This window comes from Mercurialis annua, linkage group LG8 (genome assembly GCF_937616625.2).
Source record: "Mercurialis annua linkage group LG8, ddMerAnnu1.2, whole genome shotgun sequence".
Lineage (NCBI taxonomy): Eukaryota > Viridiplantae > Streptophyta > Magnoliopsida > Malpighiales > Euphorbiaceae > Mercurialis > Mercurialis annua.
In genome coordinates, this window is record NC_065577.1 from 38537196 (window position 1) to 38551314 (window position 14119).

A 14119-nucleotide genomic window follows, 5' to 3' on the forward strand; every position below is an offset into this window, starting at 1 on the left:
CTTCTTTTCTTTTAACCAGCAAAAAAAATAACTTATTGATTGGACTGAGCAAAGGCTTGGTCCGGTTAAACTTTGACCGATTTAACCAAAATCCAGTCAACCACATTACTTTATCTCTTTATTCAAATTGACCAAATTAACCAAACCCGCATTAAACAAAATCTTAAAATTACAAAACAAACTTATCAAATTAGCCGGTTTATTTGGTTAAACTGATAAAAATATCAATAAGAATAACTAAAAATAAATAAAAAATATATATTAATACAGTTTATCAGTTAATCAAATTTTTAAAACTCTTAACCGTGACCAAACTAAAAAATTTGCTAATCAAACAAAACCGACCTCAACCAAAATAGATTGGTTAATTTGATTAATTCGATTTAAATCCAATTTACGAGTTTAAACTTACCTTCTTGGCAAATTTTGTAAACACTGAAGTATCAAACATACACAAGCTTTTCTGAATTCAAAACCCACTGGAAGCTGACAATGATCTCTCAACTTGAGCATTTATGTCGCCTCCATTAAAAACCATTATAAAATCGGAAATTATAGCACGTCTTGAAGAAAATAAGTAACAAAAAAGATGATGTCATAAAACTGTATTACCTCTAAAATTGTTATCCAACTCCTTACTAAAAATGTTAATAGGAAATAAGGAAAACTATCTGATAGCATATTTGAAGAAAACAGGAACGGGAAGGGAGAAAAAAGAACCCGTCATTTCCCCTTGTTACGCTTAATAGCTCCCTTTCCTTGGCCCTTCTTTGGTGCTCCTTTTCCACGGCGCTTCAATATTTCAAGCTTCGATAAGCGCCTGGAAATCATAATGAGAGAGAATTAATGAAACATCTGTTTACTATAAAATTGTTAGTCAAATTACTCAAATGTAACCATGAAGGCTTTGTTTCCATACGAGTAGTGTTGTTAACATTAAGAAAAGGCCATATATTCCCTATCTAACTTGTATGTCAATATATAAACGCTATCAGAAAATAACAGATAAAACAGATATATAGATAGAGAAAAAGAATAGGGATTACTGTTGTTCTAAGCGAGCCATGACGAGAGGGTCATCTCTCTTTATGTCATGAGGATACCATTGTGCTACTTTCTCACCAATTAGCTTCTTCCGTAAAATTTTATGGGGAGACCGCTGTCCTGTTGGGTTAAGTACGTGCCCAAATATCCTTGCTCTTGCTTCAGCCACTCCCGTTGTCACTGCTGCAGCTATAATACTTTTAAGACTGCCACCAACACTCATCTTTTCCCTTGTGTTTTCCTATTTCAAGAAATAAGCCAAATGGAATAAATATTCAGTTTTTGAATTGAAGAGTTTCTTTGTTTGTTTTTAAAAAATAAGCATGTGTAGCTTATCAATAAAGAAATAAAAGGATAAAGACCCTAATTTTCAATGATCAATAGAATCTTTGATATACACCCTGAAAAGATTAAGAAAAGAAGAAGCAGCTAACCTGAGAATTCAATAAAATTAAAAGGAACTAACACTAGACTAACGGAAAGAACAGATAACGCATCAGTGTAGCAGAGAAGGGCTATATAAGAGCCTAGAGATAAAAAAAGGATCACAATAAACCAAAAAGAAGCAGCTTGCATAATCTTGACAGCATACTATTTTATCGCATTACATGTGACCTATCTTTTTGATATCCATTGAGCAGAGGAACATATAATATAATTGCATTAATCTATACACAAGGTAGCACAGACACGGAAACAGCAAACGGTGTTATTTTAAGGTTTCCTATGTAAAAAATGAAGTTTCCCGTCCGAAACGTCAAGTGTCTAAAACGGGACACATCGATAGAATGAAGTGTGCGTGCTACCTAGTCTATACATATAATAAGAAACAAAGAGTGTCATCAAATAACCGGCTTATTATCTGCAGCTTAATTCATTGAAGAAACTAGTTAACTTTAAGACAACTTGAGCAATTTGATAGCATTTAAAACAGCTCAATGTAATCACTAGTCTGTATTGATTTCAAATTCAATTTCAATTTTAATTTTGCAATTTAAAGAACAGAAAAAGGAAAAATTAGATTAAAACATTAAAAAAAAATGACAAGCCCTAATTGAAAAAATTGACCTCATAGGTCACAAAATGCAGTAATGTCTATCGAAAAAATTGATCTTAGGATCACCCACCAAACACAGAAACAATTAAAACCGTATAATAATTACATTTCTTATAGCCCATTCAAAATAAAACCAACAGATAATCAACAGTTATAAAAATAAATATCAGCTCAAAATTTTATCAAGCGAAACATAACTAGCACGTACTTGAGAAAAAGAAGCTAAAAGACTTATCCAGATTTTCTTTACACTTCATATGGCACATATAATACATGCATTTCAATTATGAGTAACCAATTTCAATTATCAATAAAAAAAGAACAAACCACAGAGTATAAGGAAATCTATAATATCTATATACATAGTATAAAAGAGAAGTCATTTCACTGTACAATGAATAGTGAAATGCCTTCTCTTTTATAATACCCTTTTCTATATATCTTCTGTGTTTAACGAATGGCCACATGGGTTACTACTGTTTATACCCTTCTTATGAAGCTTGGCCCTTTATCTTGCATAGGGGTCACTTTTAGGGGTCACTGATCATCCGTGCAGTTTTCGACACCTGCCTAAATCGGATTGGTTGTGTTATGTGCTGCGTTGGCTTCCTTACAGCCATGTTTATAATTGTGACTTTCCTTTTTTATCCCTATCATGAAGTACTATATAAGTCGGTGATGAAAATCAACACAATACCCTTTTAGCTTATTTTGTTCTTTTGGGTATGCTATTTTTATTTTTTAAGAGCTGTTTCTATCTATTATCTGCATTTACTATAGTCTATTGAATTTTAAAATTCAGTAAATCAAGTTTCCTTTTATATGTGCAGGAATTACAGAATCAGATTGTGGTAGTAATCATTCAGGATGATTAACTTCAGTTTATTCTTCTATTTAGCATTTTAGACTGCTTTTTTCTAATCTGAATTTTTGATTATTCAGATAACACTGCTTGCTCAGCTGAACTGTGATCTAAAGGTATAATCTTTGTTTTTTCTTTTTAAATGACCAACTTAAAAATGGATAATCTAATACTGAAAATTAACTCTATCAAACTGCTTATGTTTTGCTTGATTGACCATATCTTTAAAATTGATTTCGCTCTCAGGACTGCTTTGGATTTGTTCAGCTACTTATACAGATAATTTTGACTAACGTTCACACCTATGATAAGTTGGACACAATACCATGACCATAGACATCAACAGCATTAGGCCACAATTAAAAAGGAAATCATATATCATGTTGCCGACAACTAAGGACACAGATCAGTTAAGGACATTTACAAGTTTATCTACTGAGTGTTGTGCTTGGAAACAGTAAACTCAAACATGAGAAGAGGCAACTAAACAAAAAATATTAAAACTAATTGATAACAAAAAATTGATATCATTGATCTAAATTTCATAGCAAATTTTTGTATTAAGGGGAAGTATTTAATGTTGGAATGCCTTTGTTATTCAATGAAGATGCTACTGTTTTTTTTTTAATTTGATTGCATTATATGCTTATAAAAGAATTTGATTATAAGTAAATATTACTTAAAATTATAATAATAATAATAAAGTTTAAGTCATCTCTGTTAATTAAAACACATTAAAATAAATTATAATTAGAAAAATCCAATACAAGGCTCTTTATCGACTTTATTTTCTAAAAAATTAAAGTTTGTAAATGGTGATGTTTCTAAATTTTGATATCTTAAATTATCCATAAAAATGGTTGAATATATAAATAATTAATGCTCATATTAATTTTTTTGGCAAGACAACAATTTAAAAAGAATTAATAGGTTTACGAACATAAAAAGCATTAATCTCACCGAACACTTAGCTCAAATAACTGGTTTAAAAAAGCAAAAATAGAAACTCAGATCATAGCAATCTACTAGCAAATATTGAACTAAACTATTACTACTGTAAGCATAGAAAATTTAAGTGGGTCTTTTCAAGGTACAACTACAAGTTTTAGGTTACATCTTTGAATTTAGTTTTCTAATAGTTTTGATTTACTTGAATAGTTAAAATTAGACTCAAACATTACTAAAATATTATATATGTTAAAACTGAAAACTATCAACTAAAAAATTAAATTAGAAAATTTGGGTGAGGGTGACACAATTAATGAAGTTGTGAAAATTTTAAATTCTAAATTTACTGAAAAAGTTTGATTCTTTTTTCGTTTGAAATACTGAACTTTAGTTCGTTTGTTTAGCTATGACAGTTTTTTTTTTTTGAATGTTTATGACTACTTGACTACCGTTGCGCCTGTTTTGTTGAACTTTAAAATATAAGGTATACCGATAATGGTCGTTTAACTATGACTACTAATTACTTAAAATTAAAACTCTTATAAATATTTTGAATTCATGAATCTATTTCTTTTAAATCGATTAATCCGAAGCATTGCGAGGGTTCCGTACTAGTATTATATATTAGATTAGCGTTATATAATATGAGTTCTTCAAGTTAACACAAGGCTGAAGAAGTTTTCGTGCAACATAGATTAAAACTAGTGCAAACAAACATATGAACTTGCTAGTTGCCCACAAAATGGCTCATAAAGTGTTCCTGTAATTAAGCATATCGCCACTTTCACTTTCAAAAGAGTATTTCCCATAGAAAAACAGCTAATATGAGTACTGAATTCAGGTCATTAGATGTTAAAATATTTATATTGCCTATTGATTTTGTAAAATTTGGGATTGGTAAAGAATGCAAGTACAAAATGCAGACTTGTTTTTGAAGTTAAAATGCATTTTAGAATAACTAAATTTGCTTAAATATTGAAAAAATGCAGCATATACCATTGATTTGTATCAGCATTTGGTAACATTTGAATAACCAAAATCATTAACGGAGCGATTCGTTTAACAATATAACAAAAAACATCAACAAATACCCTAAATGCCCTGTCTGGAAGCTAACAATCAAATAAACAAGAAATCTCATCCAACAAAACAAAAACAGAAGAATGCAAAGAAAATGAGAAATCAGAAACAAAAGAAAAGCATGCAAAACCCATCAGTCACAAACCAACAAGATAAGGAAATCTGAGTAAAAGAATTAACATATAGGCACATCCTTACCTGAGAAAGAGCAGCGGCTGTAAGTGGGGCGCCGGCGAGACTGAAGTAGTGGAGGGACACAAGCAGCAAGATTAGAGCAGCAACGATGGAAGTAGAGCGCCGGCGAGACTGAAGACACGAGCAGTAAGATTAGAGCAGCGACAGTGGAAGTGGAGCGCCGGCGAGACTGAAGCGAGCAGAGGGACACGAGCAGCGGAGGGAAAGGATTAGAGCATCGACGGTGGTTGAGCAGCAAAGGTGGAGGAGGAGCAACAGTGGTGGCAACGGCGATGACCAGTGGAGGTGCAGAGGAGAGAAACGATTATTTTTTCAAAATCACAAATTAGGTCAGGAATGGGAATGATTGGGGTCTTTCTATGGATACTTTATTTTTCAATAACCACCGTTGATTGTAAAATGTTCAATCTACACCATTAAAACATAATACAGAGTTTTCAATATCTTTTTTTGTTATCTACCCAGGTTTTATAATGAATATTGTGTTTGCAATTTTGATATGGTTGGTTGGTTGGTTTTCATATAATCAAAAAATAAAAAAGACGAGTGGTTTTTGTTAATTATGTTTATGTTTGGAGAATAAATGTAAGTGGTTTCGGTCCCTTTTTTATCTACCCAGTTTTGTTTTTTAATGTGCAATTTTGATATGGTTGGGTGGTTTTTATTTAATCAAGAAATAAAATTTGTTAATAATGTTTATGTTTGGAGAATAAATGTTATATATATATATATATGCTGTTACCATTCTAAGTTTGCATTTGTACACTGTTTTCATAATTTAGAGAAATTATAGTGCGTTTGATCATCTAGCATATGTTAATGAAGACGCACTAGATAGGAAGAAAATCATAAGATGAGCTTTGTTTACTCCATTTTGTAGTTATGTCAAAGTCTTCAAGCTGCCTTTTAAGTATGACATTCCAAGCTTGTTTCCTATGAGTCTGTTAGTCTTTGGTTTCACAGAATTTAAGGAAATATCAAAGCTGTGGAATGAATTTTTGCATACTACTTGATGATTGTAGCTCTTCTGAAACGTCGGAAATAGAATAGCTAGAGTTGAAACGAAACTGGACGGCATGAATGCAATATTCTGCTCTCATCTTATCCGCAACATTGATGAGAACAATTTTTGTGTAAACTCGTAATGCTTATTAAGTGTCCTTGCGACTCCAAATAACTCTGCTTGTCTGAAAGTTGATTATACATGTTTAATTACTGATGCATAATATTTAGTCGTCTTTTGCTTCTGAGTTTTTTAAATTGTTCTTAATATTCTGCTCTCATGTACTTTGACAGCTGAATGCAATCCAGCAACTCCAAAAACTTTGCCTGTTCAGAGCTTCATATTGGTTGGGGCAGTGTTTTTACATGTTTATTTTTGTTAAGAGCTGTAAGTTAGTTTTTTTGGTAGAGCTGGGACATAGTCAAACTAATGTTGCTGTGTTGGTATTTGAAATTTTTAAGGTTTTTTTGTACAATATTTGCATTGTGCTTTTGTAGTGATGGAGTCTGCCTTCTGAACCGGTGAGTGAACCTGCAAAACAGGGTAGAAGCTAACCGGACGGTGGTTGTCCGATTAACTCTCCGATGCTAAAGTCAGTCTAGAGCTTTGAGCAGCGTTTTGAGTATATGAATGTAATTGTGATTCTAGGCATACCTCATGCTCTTTTTATAGTAGTCGAATATACCTAGTAGAGTTGTATTAGGCAAGTGAATCCTACTTTATAGGGATTCGGCAATATCGTAGAGATTCTTCTGATTTGTCGAGATCTACCTTAATCTGATAAGAGTCCTATTTAGGAACGTCTTCCTAAATAGTCTTATCTTCCTAAAGTAGAGCTTATCTTTCCATATGTAGCGTTTGTGTCCGAATAGGACAATATTTCCATACTTAGTCGTTTTATCCGAATCCCGGACCTGACGCGCTCTCGGCGGATCATGTGGGATTCGGTCTTTATTAGCGTGTTACCGAATCTTAAAGATTCGGCATCTCCTTCATACCTTTCGGTCTTCAGGGGGAGTCCGGTGTCGCCTGAGAGTGGATCTCCTGCAACTCGGCTCCATTATACTTACAGTAGGATTCGGTATCCATCATGTAGTTACTGAAATGTTCTCCTTGTTTTCATCTGATTTGCTATACCTTTTATAAGCAGTTGTTATTTACAAGCACCTAATATGTAGGAACATTTTCTAGTCTTTAGTTTTCTTCATCAATTTTTAGATTCGAAAATTACAATAAAAATTGGAATTAATTGGGACACATTTCACTTAAATTAAAATTAGATTTGTTATTGAAGGTCATTAATTTATAAAAACATATTTGACTAACATCATTTTGTACTATTTCAACAATTAATATAGATCGTCATTATTTCATATGGAGAAATCTTATACTTTAATTGAGACCGTGATATTTTTAGTGAAAAACCAACTTTATATAAAATGTAACAAATTTCACGTAAATTGCTTTCACGTAAACTAAAAAATTTCTATTTAGTTACTTGAAGTTTAAGATGTTATTATTAAATGTTTTAACTATTTAAAAATCATTAAAATAATTTTATTTTATAATATCCCCGCTATTTTTTATGATTTATTAGAGACTGTGAGTTTTTTAGGTGAATAATCAAATTTCCGTAAAATTAGACATATTTCGCGTAAAATTAGGTATATTTCACGTAAATAGGGGCGCTTTTCACGCAAACTTAAAAACTTCCTATTTAGTTACCCATAGTCTAAGATATTATTATTGAATGGTTTAACTGTTTAAAAACCATTAAAATTATTTGATTTTGTAATATCCCTGCTATTTCTCATGATTTAGTAGAGATTGTGAGTTTTTTAGGTGAAAAATCAAATTCGCGTAAAATGTTACATATTTCGCGTAAAATTAGACATATTTCGCGTAAAATTAGACATATTTCACGTAAATAGGGTCACTTTTCACATAAACTTAAAAATTTCTATTTAGTTACCCGGAATTTAAGATGTTATTATTGAATGTTTTAGATATTTAATATCATTAAAATAATTTTATTTCATAAAATTTCCGCTATTTCCCATGATTTATCAGAGACCGTGAGTTTTTTAGGTGAAAATCAAATTTGCATAAAATTAGGCATTTCGCGTAAAATTAGGCATATTTCACATAAATAGGGGCACTTTTCACGTAAACTTAAAAATTACCTATTTAGTTACCCGAAATTTAAGTTGTTATTATTTAATGTTTTGAATATTTAAAATCATTAAAATAATTGTATTTTATAAAATTTCCGCTATTTCTCATGGTTTATTAGAGACCGTGAGTTTTTTAGGTGAAAAATCAAATTCGCGTAAAATTAGGCATATTTTGCGTAAAATTAGGCATATATCATGTAAATAGGGGCACTTTTCACGTAAACTTAAAAACTTCCTATTTAGTTACCCGAAATTTAAGATGTCGAGTATAGTCTAACCACGAGTTGTAACATTACTGGGAAACTTCGTGCTCGAGATAGGGTTCAAAACTCATCGAGTAGGAACTTCCCCAACAATTTTCCTACTTAAGGTAAATGTTATACTCGTCGAGTATATTGGTTACCTCGAGTAGGAACATATCTGTCAAAGTTTCTACTCGAGGTAGGGTTAACTACTCGACGAGTTTTTAACACTACCTCGAGTAGCAACATCGACAGATATGTTCCTACTCGTGGTAACCAATATACTCGACGAGTATAACATTTACCTCGAGTAAGAACATATTTGTCGAAGTTCCTACTCGAGGTAACCACTTTACTCAAAATTTGTTGAGTTAATTAAAATTAATTTTATTACATTGAAAAATGAGCGATTCGAAAGTCGATTTTATTGGAGACCGTGAATTTTTTTAGGCTACAAAACAAATTCGCGTAAAAATAAGCATATTTCGCGTAAAAATAGGCATGTTTCACGTAAATATGGGCACTTTTCACGTAAACTTAAAAATTTCATATTTATTACCTGGAGTTTAAGTTGTTATAATTGAATGTTTTAAATATTTAAAAATCATTAAAATGATTTTATTTTGTAATATTCCCGTTATTTCTCATGATTATAAAAACCGTGAGTTTTTTAGGTGAAAAATCAAATTTGTGTAAAATTAGGCATATTTTACGTAAATAGGGGCACTTTTCACGCAAACTTAAAAACTTCATGTTTGGTTACCGGGAGACTAAGATGTTTATTATTGAATGTTTTAACTATTTAAAATCATCAAAATAATTTTATTTTGTAATATTTTTGCTTTCTCATGCTTTATTAGAGACCGTGGAATTTTTTTTAGGCGAAAAATCACATTCGCGTAAAAATAGGCATATTTCGCGTAAAAATAGACATATTCCACGTAAATATGGGCACTTTTCACGTAAACTTAAAAACTTCTTATTTAGTTATCAGGAGTCTAAGATGTTATTATTGAATGTTTTAACTAATTAAAAATCATTAAAATTATTTTATTTATAATATTTCCGCTATTTCTCATGATTTATTAAAGACCGTGAGTTTTTTCAGGCGAAAAATCAAATTCGCGTAAAAATAGGCATATTTCGCGTAAAAATAGGCATGTTTCACGTAAATATGGGCACTTTTCACGTAAACTTAAAAACTTCCTATTTAGTTACCCGAAACCTAAGTTGTTATAATTGAATGTTTTAAATATTTAAAAATCATTAAAATGATTTTATTTTGTAATATTCCCGTTATTTCTCATGATTAAAAAACCGTGAGTTTTTTAGGTGAAAAATCAAATTCGCGTAAAATTAAGCATATTTCACGTAAATAGGGGCACTTTTCACGCAAACTTAAAAACTTTCTATTTGGTTATCGAGAGACTAGATGTTTATTATTGAATGTTTTAACTATTTAAAATCATTAAAATGATTTTATTTTGTAATATTTTTGCTATTTCTCATGATTTATTAGAGACCGTGAAATTTTTTTTAGGCGAAAAATCACATTCACGTAAAAATAAGCATATTTCACGTAAAAAGGTGCACCTTTCACGTAAACTTAAAAACTTCATATTTAGTTACGCGGAGTCTAAGATGTTATTATTGAACGTTTTAACTATTTAAAAATCATTAAAATTATTTTATTTTGTAATATTTCCGCCATTTCTCATTATTTATTAGAGACTGTGGGTTTTAAAAAGGAGAAAATTCAAAATCGCGTAAAATTAGTCATATTTCGCGTAAAAAAGCATATTCCATGTAAATATGTGTACTTCTCACGTAAACTGTAAAACTTTCTATTTAGTTATCCGGGGTATAAGATGTTTATTATTGAATGTTTTAAATATTTAAAAATTATTAAAATGATTTTATTTAGTAATAATTCCACTATTGCTCATGATTTAATTAGAGACCGTGAGTTTTTTTAGGCGAAAAATCAAATTCGCGTAAAAATAGGCATATTTCGCGTAAAAATAGACATATTCCACGTAAATATGTGCACTTTTCACGTAAACTTTAAAACTTCCTATTTAGTTATCCGGAGTTTAAGATGTTTATTATTGATGGAGTCTGCCTTCTGAGCCGTTGAGTAAGACCTGCAAAACAGGTAGAAGCTAATCGGACGGTGGTTGTCCGATTAACTCTCCGATGCTAAAGTCAGTTTAGAGCTTTGAGCAGCGTTTTGTATATGTGAATGTAATTGTGGTTCTAGGCAGACCTCGTACTCCTTTTATAGTAGTCGAATATACCTTGTAGAGTCATAATAGGTAAGTGAATCCTACTTTGTAGGGATTCGGCAATATAGTAGGGATTCTCCTGATTTGTCGAGATCTACCCTAATCCGATAAGAGTCCTATTTAGGAACGTCTTCCTAAATAGTCTTATCTTCCTAAGGTAGAGCTTATCCTTCCATATTCGGTGTTTGTGTCCGAACAGGAGAGTACTTACATTCTTGGTAGTTTACCTGAATCCCGGACTTAACGCGCTTTGGGCGGATCCTATGAGATTCGGTCTTTGTTGGTATATCACCGAATCTCAGGGGATTCGGTATCTCCTTCATATCCAGACCTTCGTGGGGAGTCCGGTATCACTCGAGAGCGGATCTCCTGTGACTCGGCTCCATTCTATTTACTATAGGATTCGGTATCCATCATTAGCCCCCCCCCCTCCCCACAAGTGAGCTGAAGTAATTGGTATTCATGCCTTAGTAGATTTTATCTCTTTTGGAGCTGAGTCTTCTTATATTACGGGCGAGTCACTTTGTATTCTGGGCGAGCCGTTTCATATATTGGTGGGTAACGTTTCTTCTCTGGTAAGATTCTTTGTGTCGCCACGTGTCAGCATTTAGTGATTTAGTGAATGTTCGAAACTCTTCATATTTAATCTCTTTGTATTTCTTCTTTTCCCTCTCACTTGTTTTTCGAACTTATTCTTATTACTGCAATTATTTCTTCTTTGTTCTTCGTCTGCTCATTTCATTCTTCATAACTTGTTTTCTCCAGATTTTCAGGTATGTTTCTTCTTATTATTTGAGGTGGCTTTCCTGCTTATATATATGTTTTTCATGATCGTTGTTCTGGAAAATACTTTTCTGTTCTTGGTGTTCTTCAATATGTTCTTCGATATATTTCCTGTTTGATCTTCACTTCGTATTTATATTTGTGATTTCCTGTTCTAGGATGCCTCTTAGTCGAGTGGAAGATGCATGCGCTACTATGGCTTTTACCAGGTCAAGGCTTCGTAGGAGTGAAGTCTTAGATATCTGTTTTAAGTATAGCTTTCCTTCTGATTATAGGATATATTACCTGGTGCCGATATGACTGCCTCCGATTCTCCGGGCTCATCCTGTAGGGCGGTTCTTTTTGAAGAGCAGTTTGCTGCTGGTCTTAGGTTTCCCTTAGATTCGTTTTTAGTAGAAGTGTGCAGGGATTTAAAGGTTGCTTTGGGACAACTTTATCCTGGCACGATTAAAGTAGTGTTTGCCTTTTCGGAGGCGTGTAGGCTTCGGGGTTATGCCCCTTCTCTTAACGTGTTGTATTATTTCATAGACTTTAGGAAATGTGACGGTTGTTTCGTTTTCGCCCTTGGTAGAGAAGGGCGATCTCGTATTTATCTTCCTTGCCTGACCAGTCGCTGGCGAAGGCGTTTCTTTATTGTTTATCATAACTTTGCTTTTCTTCATTTTTCGGACGGGTTTTCTTCTCATCAAGTCTGGAGCTGTCCATCTCCTTTAAGTTTATCTGAGTCAACACTTGCTTTCGATATATCATTCTATAGTGTTCTTCAGCGTCCTATCTTAGATGTCTTGGTTAATAGTCATCTTCGGCATCGATGGTTTCCTTTGGAGGATCCTCCTCGAGGCCTGGCGGATCTTTGCTACTCCTTTCTTCAAGGTATATTAATTTGTTTAAGTTCTTTTGATGTTTCTTTTGTAGGATGTCTTCTTCTTCTGACGATTTCCTTTCCGGATTTCAAGTAGATTTGGGTGTTCCGATGGGCGGTCCTAAAGCTCACATTGCCAACATTATTCCTGGCGGTATCGATGTTGATGTAATCCCTGCTGGGGCTCCTATTGTTCCTGTCGAGACAGCATTGCCTGCGGGCGACGGGGCTATTATTATAAATGATGATGACTTGGTTGAACCGGCAGGTGATGAGGCGGTTCCATCTCTACCTCCCCCTCCAGCATCATTTTCCGTCTCGGGGGAAGTCAATGATGTGAATTTGATTGTTGTTGATCCGGAAGAGATTTCATGGGCGTTCTGAGAATGGGCCGTTTCCAATCGTGGGCTTTATTTTGGGGCTTTTTATGCCAAATACATGATTTGAGAGACTCTTTACTTTTATACAGTCCATCTCATTTTTTTACTTTCCCCACCATCTTATTTTATAAATATAACCTAACATCTTATAATTATTTCTTTTATACGATTTTTTGTTTTGGCTCTCAAATTAACAGTAATTTCCTCCATATTCTTCCATCCCCTGCTTTTTACTCTTTTTCATGGTCGCCGTTCTTCATCAAATATCACGGCGCTTCACTGCCGCCTTCATCCTCGTTGTGCCGCCGCCGTTCTCTTGTTTCCGTGTTTTCTTTTCCAAATCTGAATCGGAGTTTTTGTCGAAAGGAAGAATAGATATCAGAAGTTTTTAACGACTTTAAAAGTTTTTTAAGGCATATGATCAGATTTCGAGGCAAAATGATTTATCGTTCTTCTTCTTCTTCTTTTTCATTTTCAGATCTAGAATTTTTTGCTAAATATTTTTAAGTAACAACGATTTTCATACCATTGAACATGTGTAAAGATTATATTTAAAGAATGTTTACTAATTTCCATGTGCATAAAATAATTTTATGATTTTATGGAATGAAAATCTGTTATTTCTGTAGTTTTACTGTGTTTGATTGCATTTTTGCGTTTTTTTATTCTGCAACACGATTTATTAATGATGGTTAGTTGATGAATTATTGTAATGTTTTAGTGTTGTTGATTTTATGTTGATTTTATGTTGATATTTTATTGATTTTAACATTGACAAATAAAAGAATGATGTCCGTGAAAAACTAAAAAAAATAAAAATTTAGGTGAGACTAGATAATGATATGTTAGTATTGGAAAATAAGACAAATAAAGATATTAAATTATTGTAATGTTACAGTGTTGACATTGTGTTGATTTTCGGTTGATATTTTGTTGATTTTAGCATTGGTGAAAAATACAATAATAATGGATAATGTTACAATGTTTATGTTGTGTTGATATTATGTTGATATTTAGTTAATTTTAACTTTAACAAAAAAATATCAACATTATAATAATTTAGCAATTAATCAAAAATTAAGGTATTATTTCATGTACAATATTATTTTCTTCGCCAATGTTAAAATCAACCAGATATCAACACAAAATTAACAAAATATCAACCGAAAATCAACATAATATCAACACTTCAACATTATAATAA

General features: G+C 32.4%; 1 protein-coding gene across 1 annotated transcript; it reads right to left on the bottom strand.

Moving 5' to 3' along the window:
- Nucleotides 1-578: 578 nt before the first annotated feature.
- On the bottom strand, nucleotides 579-5549 carry LOC126661120 (uncharacterized). The gene is made up of 3 exons (XM_050354908.2): nucleotides 5190-5549; nucleotides 1047-1285; nucleotides 579-820 (listed from the first exon to the last, which is right to left on the bottom strand). The coding sequence occupies exons 2-3, from the start codon at nucleotides 1265-1267 to the stop codon at nucleotides 724-726; spliced, it is 318 nt and encodes a 105-aa protein (XP_050210865.1). The 5' UTR covers nucleotides 1268-1285; nucleotides 5190-5549; the 3' UTR covers nucleotides 579-723.
- Nucleotides 5550-14119: the final 8570 nt, after the last annotated feature.